This window comes from Sminthopsis crassicaudata, chromosome 1, assembly GCF_048593235.1.
Source record: "Sminthopsis crassicaudata isolate SCR6 chromosome 1, ASM4859323v1, whole genome shotgun sequence".
Lineage (NCBI taxonomy): Eukaryota > Metazoa > Chordata > Mammalia > Dasyuromorphia > Dasyuridae > Sminthopsis > Sminthopsis crassicaudata.
In genome coordinates, this window is record NC_133617.1 from 52,008,997 (window position 1) to 52,021,945 (window position 12,949).

The window sequence follows — 12,949 nt, forward strand, 5'->3', positions numbered from 1 at the left end:
TCTCTGGCTAGTCCATTTTTCCTCTCTTCTGGCTTCAGCCGCATCCACACAAACACACACAGGGGCTGCCCACATGCAGATGCAGGCACATAGAGGCCCATGTTGGCCCATGGGCTCATAAACCGGAAGCTATGGGAAGCCATGGGGGGCAGGGGTCCTGTGCAGTGTCCCCCTCCCCACCCAGCACTGACCACTACAGCAGTGGGAATAAACTGAGGTCTTTATTGTCCTTCCTGCTTTCTCCCTTCCCCCTCCATAGGGAGGGGGTGGCCACCCCCACAGGCTCTCCCCCATCCTTGTTGCAGAGAATACAGGGCACTGAGGGTGTTGCCGGGGGTTGTTGGCTTTGCCCTCGGGACCCGCTGTTAGAGGGGCTCCTGCAGCCCTCAGGGCTGGGGTTAGTGGTGTGTAGGTAAAAGGGTTGGGGGGCATTGGCCAGGAGCAGGTGGCCACCCCCTTCCTCTGACTTCAGTTATGTTGTAGGCGGTAGGTCTCATAGTCCTCTGGAATTGTGTCTGCAAGAACAAGAGACCGGGAACCACTGAGACTTGGGCCAATATCTGCCCCCCACACTGGGAACCCCAAACCCAAGTCCTCATTTGACCCCTGTAGCTACTGCATCTTGGGCCAGGAGATGCTTATGGGGGTTCCCATGATCCCTTCTGGTGTGCCTCCTTTCCCAAGACTCTGGTCCTGTCCCTCCCACCCCCAGGATTCTATCTCCCCCAGTGCCCCATCCCCTTCATACCATTACATCGGTAACGAAGATTGGCCCAGATAATGTTTTCCTGGGAAAAGCAGAAGACGCCGAGCCGGCCTCCTCGCATGGTTGTGTCCAGTACCACGTTACTGTCAGCCACAAGCTCAGGACCCTCATAAAAGCGGACCCTGGAATAGGAGCACAGGGCTCAGGCAGATCCCTCAGAAACCATCATCTCCTCCCTCCCCAATACCAGAGGGAAGATGGCGTTGGGCAAGAGTGAGGAGAAGGGCAGAGGTCAGAAAGGGCTGGTGGAGAAGGGACCAGAGTTCCCAGAGTCACGGATTGGCTTTGAGGTTCAAGCTTAAGGATTTGGGGAATCAAAGATTACGCTCAGAATTGGTTCCAGTAGGACTGGGATTGCAGCTACAGTTGGGGTAGAAAATAAGGGTTAGCGTCAGGATTAGATCACCCCTGATGGTCGGATCGGAGTGAATCAGGGTGGAGGCTGGGTCAAGAGTGGGGTTCAAGTCTCACCTGATGTAGCCCACTTGCGGCCGGTGCTGCAGGAACCACCGATAGGACGTCTTGTCCTTCCAGCCCACGTTTCTCGGGTCCTTCCAGAGCAGCTTCACCTGATCGTTGGTGTCCCCCGTGTGCCACAGGGCGTTCCGCAGCTGCTCTCCCGGGCCTGTGGATGACTTCACTGCCTGGCCCCCAACACAGAAACGCCCATGAGCTGAGATTAGGAGGCCCCGACTGCAAATGCAGCCTCGCTCCTTACTGCCTCCTGCCGAAGCAAGGCGCTGCTCGGGTCCCAGTCTGCTTATCCCTAAAATGTTAGACTCTGAGAGCCTAAGGCCCGCTGAACCGTGAGGAAGGGCTCTGTTCCCCCTCAGGCCTCCGGGGAGGAATCAGGATGGTTTTCAATGGTCACAAATAGGGAGGATCTGTGAGGACTGAAGGAGGGAGGGGGTGAAGTGGGTGAGAGCAGGGGTTCCCAGAGTGTGGCAGGAGGAGGGAGGGAGTTTCCTGGCTGCGGAGCAGCCCATTTGGGAGGCAGCAGAAGGGGGGAGAATTCTTCAGGGGGCCCCGGGGAATCCGGGCCGGTGGGGAACTCTAGGGGTAGATTTGGGGTCTCAGCTTAAGTCTTTTAGGGGACTTTGGGGATCTTGGAGGTCCTCTGGGGGCCTATATAAAGTGGCTTAGAGCGGTCTCTGGGAGGAAAACTTGGGCGCTCGGGTAAGAAGGTGTGAGGGCTCCCGGAGAATGAAAGGAGGCCCCGGGAGAGGGTCAGCAGTCCGTCTGAGGGGCCCTGGAGAAGCGGGCCCCGGGCGCCCTGAGGGGCAGCGGGGGCCCACCTTGAGCTGGATGCCGGGTTCAGCCACGGCTCTGAAGGGGTTCGCCTGCCAGTACGTCTGCTCCATCTGCTTCCACATGACCACGTAGAAGCTGGAGCTGTCCTGGTAGCCGAAGATGAGGCCCGCGTAGTCGTCGTCCGTGAGGGTGTTCACGTGGAACGTGCCCTCGAAGTCCACCCCGTTGAAGGCCGTGTAGCCTGGAAGGGAGAGAAGGCGGGGAGGGCCCTGGGCTGAGCATCGGGGACCCCCAGCTTGGGCCCCAGCGCCCCCCCGCCGCCCGGGCTTACCCACAGCCAGCCCTGGGTCACTGTTCATTGTCTGCACGATCTCCATCCCCTGCAGAGGGACAGATGGAAAGGGAGGAGGGAAGAGGGGAAGGCAGGCCGGACTCTGGTCCACTAGAGCCACGCCTCCCCCTCTCAGGCCCTCCCTATGAGCCACGCCCTCCCTTCCAGACCCCTTCATAAGCCACGCCCCCTCCAGGCCCCTCCTCCTCAGGCATCACCAGCCCTGGGACCCAGCGCACCTGGTTGAGGACCACCCAGTTGGGGTCTATCTGCGCATCTCCTTCCGGATCTAAGACCACCGTCTGGAAGGCGCGGAAGTCCGTGAGGGTGACTTCTGCGTTCTCGGGGCACACGTCGATCTTGTCCACGACCTTGTCGGCATCGAAATCGCCCTGACAGGCGTCGCCCACGCCGTCGCCTGCGGAGCGGGGTCGTGAAGCCCGCGGCTGCCCTCCGGCCAGCTGAGATCCGGGCCCCCCGGCTCTCGCCGCAGCCGGCCTCCCCTCTCCTCCCGGACGTCCGCGGGCGTCCCCCGGGAGCTCTCTCCCCCAACCCCCCCTTCTCACCATCAGCATCCTCCTGGTTCGGGTTGGGGACGAGGCGACAATTGTCCGGCCCCGGGGGGTGGCTGTCTGGGACGCCGTCATTGTCGTCGTCGTCATCACAGGCATCGCCCAGCCCGTCCTTGTCCGTGTCCTGCTGGGAGCTATTGGGCACGGTGGGGCAGTTGTCCCGAGAGTCCTGGTGACCATCCCCGTCTCTGGAGGGAGGCAGGGCCAAGGGTCAGGGGGGAGGGGCGGCTGCCTCCCCTCAGCCTCCCACGCTCCAGCCCGCCCCTTCCCCAACGCCCTCCCCAGCCGTATAGACCCCGTTTCCTTACTGGTCCTGGTCGCTGTCACACGCGTCCCCTACCAGGTCGTGATCCACATCTTTCTGAGGAAACAACCCACGGGGCGTTTGGAGAGCCAGCCGTTACTGAGCTCCCCCCAATCCTCCTTTTCTCGGGCCCCCGGCTAGGAACTGGGAACTTTGATGGTAAAGACCAAGGGCTCATCTCACGGAGAAAGGCGGGGAGGGACTCTGCTCTGACCGGGAAGTGGGGAGGGTCTAAGCTGGCCCTCACCTGGAGGTTTTACCTGGTCACACAGATTGGGGGAGGGGAGACTAACCTGGTCAGGGGCCGAGGTGTAGGGCGGGCTGGGGCTAAAAATTCTAAATTGGTTCAAGGAAGGGAAGGGAAGGAGCCGGGGGGCTTTGCTGTGGTCGGAGATCGGCGCTGTTGTGGCTCCCATAGTCCCGCCCGAGACTTACCTGGTCAGCGTTGCCTTTTTGTGGACAGTTATCACAGGCGTCTCCCACCCCGTCTCTGTCACTGTCCCGTTGGTCTGGATTGGGGGTCCGGGGACAGTTATCGGCAGCATTCCTGATCCCTGAAGAGAAAAAGAGAGATGTTACCCGAAGGATCAGGAGGGCCGGGCCGGGCCAATCTGCGGGAAGGCGAAGGAGGGAACCCCTGGAAATAATATGGAGGATGCTGGGAGTCTGGTGGGACAGCCTCTTGGGCAGGCCAGACTCTTTTCCAAGTATTAGTTTTATCATCCATGAGATGGAAGGGATAATAGTTCCTTCCTGAAATAGTTGTGGTAAGACTAAAACATGGAAAGCACTTTGCAATCTAAAACATGACATAAATATTATTAATATATAATGAATATTATTGTTGTGAGATTATTACAAATGTCTAGTGTTTTTTTTTCAAATTCTTAAAAATCATTTTTCATATATTGTGCTTCCTCTTGAATTTCTGTACTATTTCTCTCCTTCTGGAGTATGTCTACACCTGCTACACTTTCTTACAGACTAGAATACCAACAAGAATTGGTTAAGTACTTGATGTATTTGAGACACGTGCTCGGTGTTGTGGGTACAAGGCAAATATGTAACAGTCTTTGCCCTCAAGGAGCTTCTGTTCTGGGAATCTGGATTGCATTCCCAACATTCCCCTAACACTCACCGTGCATCCTAAAGGGCGGGATGCTCAACTCCAACTTTTGGATGTTCCTAATATCCATAATATCTAGTTGACATTAATCTATAACCTTTTAAGGTTTGCTAAGTGTTTTATGTATTACCTCATTTGTTCCTCACAACTCTGAGAGGTGTTATAATTATCCCCATTTTACAGATAGCTAAACTGAGGCAGGTGAAATGGTAGGCTCCTGTAGCTAGTAAGTCTCAGAGATGGGATTTGAACTCAGACCTCTCTCCCTTTCAGTTTATGAATCTGTACACTATTCCAGTGAAATAGATCTACATTGTCAGATTCATCCTTACATTCCCTAACATACAATTTCTTTGTATGGGATCACAAGATTTGAGATTTGTCAGCTCTATTCTAACCTCAGAGACCATCTGGTACAGCCCATAGATGAAAAAAATTCATCTTTACGCTCCTAATCTCCCTCCTGATCTCCAGGCTCCAATCTCCAATAAGATGTGTTGAACAGATGTCCAGTAAATGTCTGCAACATAACTCATTTTCCTCCTTTCCTTTGTCTCCATCCACTCAAACCTCCTCTTACTATCAAGTTCACTACCATTAGTTCCTCACATTCAGAATCGACTTCATCCTAGACCCCTCACTCTCACGACCTCCCGACTGTATTTAATCTATTGCCAAGGCCTGCTGATTTCATCTCTGAGTTTTTTAAGATCTCAAAGTCACCCCAAATTAAGTCCAGGCCTCTAGAGGTGGCCAGAGCCTAAAAGAGGACAGTGGGAACTCAGACTCTTTAATCCTCCCTGCCACCCAAGTTATATTCACTTTCTGGGCCACTATATCACACTGTGGACTCATATTGAGCTTGCAGACCACCAGAACCCCCAGATCTTCAGATGAACTAGGGTCTGGCCACCATCTCTCCATTGTGTACTTGGGAATCTGAGTAGCCTGCTCATGGATCTGCCTGCCATAAATCTGAGTGTCTACTACAGTCCATCCTCTCTTCAGCTGTCAAAGCCATCTTCCTCAAGCGGTCTTTGTACATATCTTGGCCAGGGTCACCTCCCCTATATTATAAACTCCAGTGGCTCCCTATTGTTTGTAGGATCAAACATGAAATTTTCTGATTTTTAAAGCTCTTCATGACGTGGTCCCTTTCTACCTTTCTAGCTTTCTTCCATGTTACCCACGTCCACATACTCTGAGCCAGTGGCACTGGTCTCTGGAACGTCCCTCTCACAAACCACCCAGTCATTCTCCCTGGCTGCCCCCATTCCTGGCTTCCTTTAATCTCAGCTAAACTCTACCTTCTGCAGTAGCCTTTGATCTCCCTTAATGCTAGCTTGCTCGGCCTTTCTCAATGGAAAACACCCAATTTAATTCATACACACACTATTTGTTATTTATATGTCGTCCCCCATTAGATTGTTAGGTCTTTGAGACCAAGGATCAGGTGTTTGCTCTTCATTGTAGCTCAAAGCCTGGTATACAGTAAGCACTTAATAAATGTCCACGGCAGTTTGTTGACGGACTCTTTTCTGCTTTACGTCCTATTATTTTTGTGGGTCTGAGTTCTAACCAAAGGCCCGGGGAAGAAGGGAAAGGGGTCGGGCCATCCCCGTAGGCCCCCCACCCCCGCCGCCGGCCAAAGCTCACGGTCCCCATCGATGTCATCATCACAGGCATCCCCCCGGCCATCGCGGTCAGTGTCCCTCTGGTCGTCATTCTTCTCCGTACGACAGTTGTCGCAGGCGTCCCCCCACTTGTCCTCATCTGTGTTTCGCTGGTCCGGATTCCGGACCAGGACGCAGTTGTCCTGGAGGGCGGCGGGGAGGAGGAGATGGAGCAGTGGGTGGCTGCAGCGCCCCTCCCCTCCCTGTCTCCTCTCCTTTCCGAGCTCCCTCCCCAGTAGCACCCACCCTGCGTCTCACCTGCTCGTTCGGGATTCCGTCCCCATCCGCGTCTGGGTCACAGGCGTCCCCGATGCCGTCTTTGTCCACATCCTCTTGGCCCGAGTTGGGCACCTTTAGGCAGTTATCCTGGGGAAGCATGAGGTTGTGAGCTGGCGAGGGAGCAGAAGCTCGGGGACTGGGGCAAGGGGACAAGAAACGAAGAGGTGGGATGGACCAAGAGACGGCTTCAAAAGTCCTCCGCACCAGGACAGGTCGGGATAGCTGGAAGTAGGTCCAGCTCACAAACTGACAGAGATCTAGGGACTCCTCTGGGCTACAAGTTGCAGAGAGAGACATTTCAGCCTAATTTGAAGATTTCCTAATAATCAGAGCTGGCCAACTGTAGAATGAACTTCTTGGACAGGTAGTGAGCTCTCCATCACTGAAAGTCTCCAAGCGTAGCCTGGATGACTTCGGATCAGAGATATCGCAGAGAGGAATCTTACTTGGGTGGAAGTTGGGGAGAAATCCGCCCACTTCTGGGATCCTCTTCAGGGTTGGAAAAGATTAAGAGGGAGGAAGCATAGGAATTCTGGGCCACTCTGAGAAAGGGGCCAGCCAAGAGGACAGGAGGGGGAGGGGCCCTTCTCCCAGCTCACCTTTCGGCACTTCCTATCCGGGCACCTCAGCTTCTCATCCGGAAAGCCGTCCAGGTCGGTGTCCTTACCGCAAAGGAGCCCATTGCCAGCCCAGCCTACAGCACACTGCAGGGGAAGAAGGGGCTCAGAGGTCCTACTGCCCAGCGCACTCCCAGCCCTGCCCGGCTTTGTGCGCGCTCTCATTTACACACAAACACACACGCGGAGACACTAAGCCTCCTCCTGCCCTCAGACACTTCCCTTCCCTCTCCTCCCCCTCCTCTTCCGTGCCCACTCCCTCCTTGGGGCTGATCCAAAGCCTGCCCTCTAAGGCCAACACATAAGTGGATCCCTTACAGACAGGTGTAGACACAGGCCCGTCCACATACTCATCCTTCCCTCCCAGGGTCCCTCTGGCTTTCCTAGGACCCTTCTGTGGCTCTGACCCCATCCTCTCTTCTCAGAAACAGCATCCCTTCCTTATTATATTCCGTGCTCACCCACCCCCAGGCCTTGAGCCCAAGTCTCACCACACATGAGGTAGAGCCGTCCCTCTCCAGGATGCAATCAGCATTTTCATGACAGGGACTGGGCTCCCCATTAGGGCATATCCGTTGATTTCTCCTCCGGCAGCCAGAGGCCTGATCTCCCACAAACCCTGGCTTGCAGGGCCCACACTGGAAGGATCCCTGCCTCAGCACCCAGGGGAAGAGAAAGTATCAGTGCCCTAGCCCTTCCTTCCCTCCCACAGCCCTTGGGGTTCCTTCCTTTTCCCATCTCCTCCTGGGGGCATCCCCTGCTCCTGCTGCCCCTTCTCCCTTTCCCAGAAAGGCCTGGCTTTGTTTTCTCATCTTCCCTCACTGCTCCCCATTTCTCCATCCTTTTCCCTTTTCCCCCTTGATCCCTCCCCTCTTCCAGTCGATTCCCTCCCCTGTGTCCTCAGCCCCTCACCCGAGTATTGGTGCACATAGAGTTGGGGACACAGTTGTGCTGGCCAGTCTCACACTCATTGATGTCAGTGCAAACCTGGAGTGGGAAGCATGAGTCATGATTATGTCTAAAGACCCCAAATTCTCACCCTTCTCCCTACCCCAACTCAGAGCTAGAAAGGGACTCAAGTATAATGAGACCATCACACTACAACACTTCTCTACAAAACTTCTCTATAACACTCCTCATGTCCTTTTGTATACCTCTAGTAATGAGGAACTCACTCCCTACAATGTAGCTCATTCCTTTTGACACCTCTCATCTTTAAGGCATTTTTCTTATCTCTTAGAATTCTGCTATTATTTGATTCATTTCCAGCTCTCTTACTGTCTGGAATTTCTATTGATATCTTCTCCCCCCCCCCATAGTTGGGGTTAAGTGACTTGCCCAGGGTCACCCAGCCAGGACGTGTTAAGTATCTGAGGTCACATTTGAACTCAGGTCTTCCTGGCTTCAGGGCTGGTGCTCTACCCACTGCACCAACTAGCTGCTCCTCTACCGATGTCTTAACAGGTTACTCAGACTTTCTTCTGTTCCTCTTCAAAACCTCCCTCCCACAGACTACAAGAGACATCTTCTCAAAACCTGAATTTCCTTCTCTGCCTCCTAAAGATGCCCATGAGCCCAAGGAAAAGTCCCAGATGCTTCAGCCTACCTTTCAAAGCCCCTCATGCCCTGACCCCTAATCTCCTCCCTTATTTTGAAACACAGTTCTAATCACTGTTCCCTTTGCACTTTGTAGCCTTCCCTGCCCCCTCGAACAGAAGACTTTCTTTGATTGTCAAAATCTAACCCATTCAGATGGGTTAGATGGCCCAGCCAGAATATGGAGGCAATTGGTGTAAAGGTTCCAGCCTAATTCCTCAAAGCCTGGCCCAGTAGAATCCTTGGGCTGAAAATCAGAAGACCTGGATCCGAGTCAAAGCTTTGTCATTGGCTATCTGTATAACCCTGAGCCTTGAGGACATGATCAAATGAGATGCTTAGACTTTGAAATTTCTACAGGTTTTCCCAGCTCTTGCATTCTATGTTATAAGATCCTTTCAGCCCTGACACTGGGTTCTAAGGGTCCTCCCAGCTCTGACATTCTGTGTTCTGAGGGCCCTTCCAGTTGTGACATCCCAGGTTCTAAGGGCCCTCCCAGCTCTGACCTGGGTTCTAAAAGCCCTCCCAACCTTGATATACTGTGTTCTTAGGGCCCTCCCAGTTCTGGGTTCTAAGGGCTCTCTCAGATCTGACATTTTTTAACCTATACAATGGTTTGCTGTCATTTAATACTTTTCCAACACTCTCAGGACAAACAGGTCTTTCTTGGCTCCGTAATTTAGGAATGTTTTTGTGGGGAAATGATTCATGTTTCAAACAAGGTCTGGAGTACAGGATCTCTGCAATTCTTTCCATTTTGTGATTCTGTGGCTCTAGAAGCTTTGAATGGAGTAGGATTGGATGTAAGGGCGCCTGTACCCTTATCACCGCCTAATTGCAGAGACTCTTGTCCCCAGAAGCTGGTATGAGAGGCTGAACTATTCAGCCGGCACAGGAGCTGGTATAAATCACTGGAAGGTCTGGACTTGACTTAACTGGAGGGGGTGGGATGTGAGTTGTAGGGATCCCACCCGGACCCGTGCTCAAGGTAATGAATCCACTGGGGCTCTGGGCCCAAGTTCAAGGTGACGGACACAGCCTCTCCCACCTCTAGGGACATGCATGGGGCACTTACCTGCTTGTTGGCCTTGGCAAAAGCCAAGCCCACGCCCTCGTGGGCGGACCCGCTGTACCCGGGAGGGCAGGCTTCGCAGCGGAATCCCGGACTGGTGTTGATGCAGCGGACCCGGGGGAAGCAGGGGTGCGCGTTACACTGGGGGGAGAGGGGCCAAGTGAGGGGCGGGGCAGCGGCCGAGCCTGGCGCAGCCCCCCGGGCTCATCTCCTCCGGGCAGGATCTCTCCCGCCCTCGGCCCAAGCCCCACCCACCTCGTTCACATCGGTGCAGTGGGATCCGTTGCCCGAGTAGCCCGGAGGGCAGGGCCCACAGCGGAAGCCGCCGCCCGGGGTCTCGGTGCAGGTGACGCCGGGGAAGCAGGAGTCGGGCTCGCAGCTTCTCTGCGGCCGCACGCTCGTCCACGGGCTGTTCACGGGCTGCATGCCTGGAGGTGCCAAGGGGCGAGCGGGGCACAGCCCGGTCAGAGCCACCCCCACCGTCACCCGGGCGCCCCGTCCCGCCCGGTCCCGGGCTCGGTGCGAGACAGCCTCTGCCGCCGTGTCTTTCCCTCGGATTCGGCTTCTCGCTCTGCCTGTGTCTGTCCCGCTCCGTCTCTGTCTCTGTATATCTCTATCTGTGGTTGTATGTTAGTCTGTGGGTTTATCTATGTCTGTCTCTGTCTTTGTACCTGTTTTTCTTTGCCTGTCTTTCTATCGCGTTTCTTTCTCTCTCTTTGTGCCTGTGTCTCTTTTCTGTACCTCTGCTTTTATCTTTATGTGCCTGTTTCTCTGTGCCGAGGGTCTATCCTCTCTCTCTCTCTGTTTCTCTCTGTCTCTGTATCTCCCTCTATCTCTGTTTCTCTGTCTCTGCGTCTCTGTGTCTGTCTTTCTGTCTCTGTCTGTCTCTGTCGTTCCCTCTCTCTCCCCTCCCTTCCTCCCTCTCCCACACACGCTTTGGTCTAACTTTCTGGTGGTCTGGCTTTCTGCTGTCTAACTACTCTTCTCTTTCCCCCTCTTTTTATCTTCCTCTCCCTCTCACCCTTAACTTCTAGGTGTCTGTATCGTTTCTCCCCTTTCTTCTCCCTTATAATTCTCCATTTCTCCTTCCTCTATCTTAACTCTCCTTCCATTATCTCTTTTGACCGTTCTCCCTGTCTTTCTTCCTTTCCATGTCTTTTTCTCCATCTCTGTGTCTCCTCCCCCCCCCCCCCCAGTATTGCCATCCTTTGGGCCCTCACCACAAGCATCACACTCCATCACCGTATTCTTCAGGAAGGTGATTTCTTTAACCTGGAAGAAGAGGTGAGATAGAGAAGTTGTGGGCCGGGGATTGTGAGAGGTTCTAGTAACCTCAGCCTACCTGGAGAGAAGGATGCCAGAGAAGGGAAAAAGAGTCGCGCTGCGGCCCCCCCCCTCCCCCGGCCCGGTCATGAAAAGCTACCATTGACTGTTTCCATTCCGGAAGTAGGGGGAAAAGAAGCCCCGGGGCTCTGGGAGACCTGGCAGCCCGGCCGGCTCCTCACCTGCTGTTTGAGAAGTTCCCGCACCTCCTGCAGTACCAAATTGGTCTCTTTCATCTCCCGGAGCATCTGGGGTGCCACGTCTCCCCCTGAGCAGAGAAGGACCCGTTGTAGTGCTGGGCGGAGTCTGGGGGTATGGGGTATCCGGGAAAGACATTGCCTTGCTGGGGGGGGTGGGGGGGAGGCTACTCCTGGTAGCCTTCGGAGGTGAGATAGGACTCTCCCCTGGGGGGAAATCCCAGGATTCTTGGGAGGGGGTAGAGACTGTACTTAGTGCTCAGCTGCTGTGGCCGGGGGGCGGGGGTGGGAGGAGGGGAGCCAGGGCTGAGGTAATGGTTGGGGTGGGCGATGGTGGACAGGGCTGGGGACCTTGATGGGAGCGAGAGACTGAAGCTCAATCCTCTGTCAGGTGGGCGCAAGCGGCCCGAAACTCAGCTCCCCTTCAGTGTGGGCTTCCCGTCCCCCGACCACGTCCCTCTCCCTCAGCCTTCGGCCTGGGGACTTCTTTGGCTGCTAACTTCGGGGCTGGCCGGCTTCTTGGGTTCCCCGGGTACTCCTGATTGAGATGGCTACGTCTGGGATTGGAGCTGGGGAAAATACCCCTCCCAGGGATCTGAAGTCCTTCCCAGCTAAAGTGGTTCAGAGAGGGCAAGGATGCTGGGCTTCCAGGGGCAGCAGGTTGGGCTGGGAAGCTCACGGACACGGAGGCTGTTCCTACCACCTCACAACCTGCCGGGGCTCGGCGAATTTTGAACCATGCACAGAGAACCACACCCCCGTCCCGGCTGCAGAGGTTTGGGGTGTGGCGCGAGGGTCCCCGTTAGCATTTTCCAGGAGCTCCCCCCGAACTCCTTGGAGTATCCCCAGATCCAAAGCTTAGGGCTGGAGGAGACCTGATCGTGTCGGGGGACCTGCCCAGCACGAGCCGGCTCCAGAAGTGCGGGCTCGTGGCGCCCCCGGATCCCCGCTTACCCACTGGCGCCTGTCTCTGCCCGCTGACGAGGTGGCAGACCAAGGCGAGCATCAGTCCACAGGCGCGAGATAAGGGCATGGCTGCGACTGGGGCCGCGCCCGGGTCCGGGGGGGTGGGGGTCTCTGCGGAAAGCTAGCGGGGCTGCGCTGAGCTCGGTCCGGCTCTGGCCCGGGAGAGAGCCCGAAAGACTTTAGACGGCGGCGCCTTTTCTCCCTGGGCGCTCCCTCCCCGCGCTATTTATGGAAGCCGAGCCTCTTCTCCTTGGCCCCGGGTCCGGGGCGCCGGACGTCACGTCGGGACAGCCCAGTCCTGCCCAGCCCCTGCGCCGCGGCAAACTTGCCAGAGGTAAACAGGCGGCGGTGCAGTCATCGCAGGAACTCCCCGCCCCGCCCCACCTGGCACTGCGTCGGGGGACGCGCTGCCCTCTCGGTTTCGGGCCTCGCTCACCCGGAGTTCCCTCCATCCCATCCCGTTACCATATGCCCTTCGGAGAGGAGTCTCCTGGAGCCCCGACGAGCATCGGCGCCCCCGGCCCACCCCTTGGAATAGGGGCTTTCTCCCTTCCACCGACTGAACCCATGCCAACCCACCAACGTGGGGACAGTAAATGGTTCAGCTGAGCTGGCAGCAGAGGGCACGCGGCGCCCCTGGGCCACCCTCTCCGGGGGCCAGGGAGGGTGGGCTCCCCTTCACATTTCCCACCACTCCCAGGCCTGTACTTCCCAGCACGGACCCCTCTGGAAACACTGAGAATGCCTGCTACCCAGGCAGCTCATCCCTTGATTCTTGGCACTGTCCCTTCCCCCATAGGAGATGATCTGTCACTGTCACCGGATCCATCAATCTCCCAGTGTCCCAGGCTGAACGCCAATCCCCATCCCTACACA

At 55.8% G+C, this 12,949-nt stretch overlaps 1 protein-coding gene across 4 annotated transcripts; it reads right to left on the minus strand.

Annotated features, from left to right (window-relative positions):
• Window positions 1-202: 202 nt before the first annotated feature.
• On the minus strand, window positions 203-12,323 carry COMP (cartilage oligomeric matrix protein). Of its 4 annotated transcripts, none has more exons than XM_074302867.1 (19): window positions 12,062-12,323; window positions 11,093-11,178; window positions 10,808-10,859; window positions 9,843-10,015; window positions 9,591-9,728; window positions 7,832-7,906; window positions 7,411-7,569; window positions 6,902-7,006; window positions 6,282-6,389; window positions 6,007-6,166; window positions 3,660-3,778; window positions 3,229-3,281; window positions 2,915-3,108; window positions 2,588-2,766; window positions 2,349-2,397; window positions 2,062-2,258; window positions 1,238-1,410; window positions 749-888; window positions 203-515 (listed from the first exon to the last, which is right to left on the minus strand). In XM_074302867.1, exons 1-19 carry the CDS (start codon window positions 12,138-12,140, stop codon window positions 469-471), a joined length of 2,286 nt encoding a protein of 761 aa, XP_074158968.1. In that variant the 5' UTR covers window positions 12,141-12,323; the 3' UTR covers window positions 203-468. The 4 variants fall into 4 exon arrangements, with proteins under 4 accessions (XP_074158968.1, XP_074158958.1, XP_074158948.1 ...); XM_074302857.1 differs by having other exon boundaries at window positions 6,282-6,412; window positions 6,871-7,006; window positions 12,062-12,272; XM_074302847.1 differs by having other exon boundaries at window positions 6,282-6,487; window positions 6,871-7,006; window positions 12,062-12,272.
• Window positions 12,324-12,949: the final 626 nt, after the last annotated feature.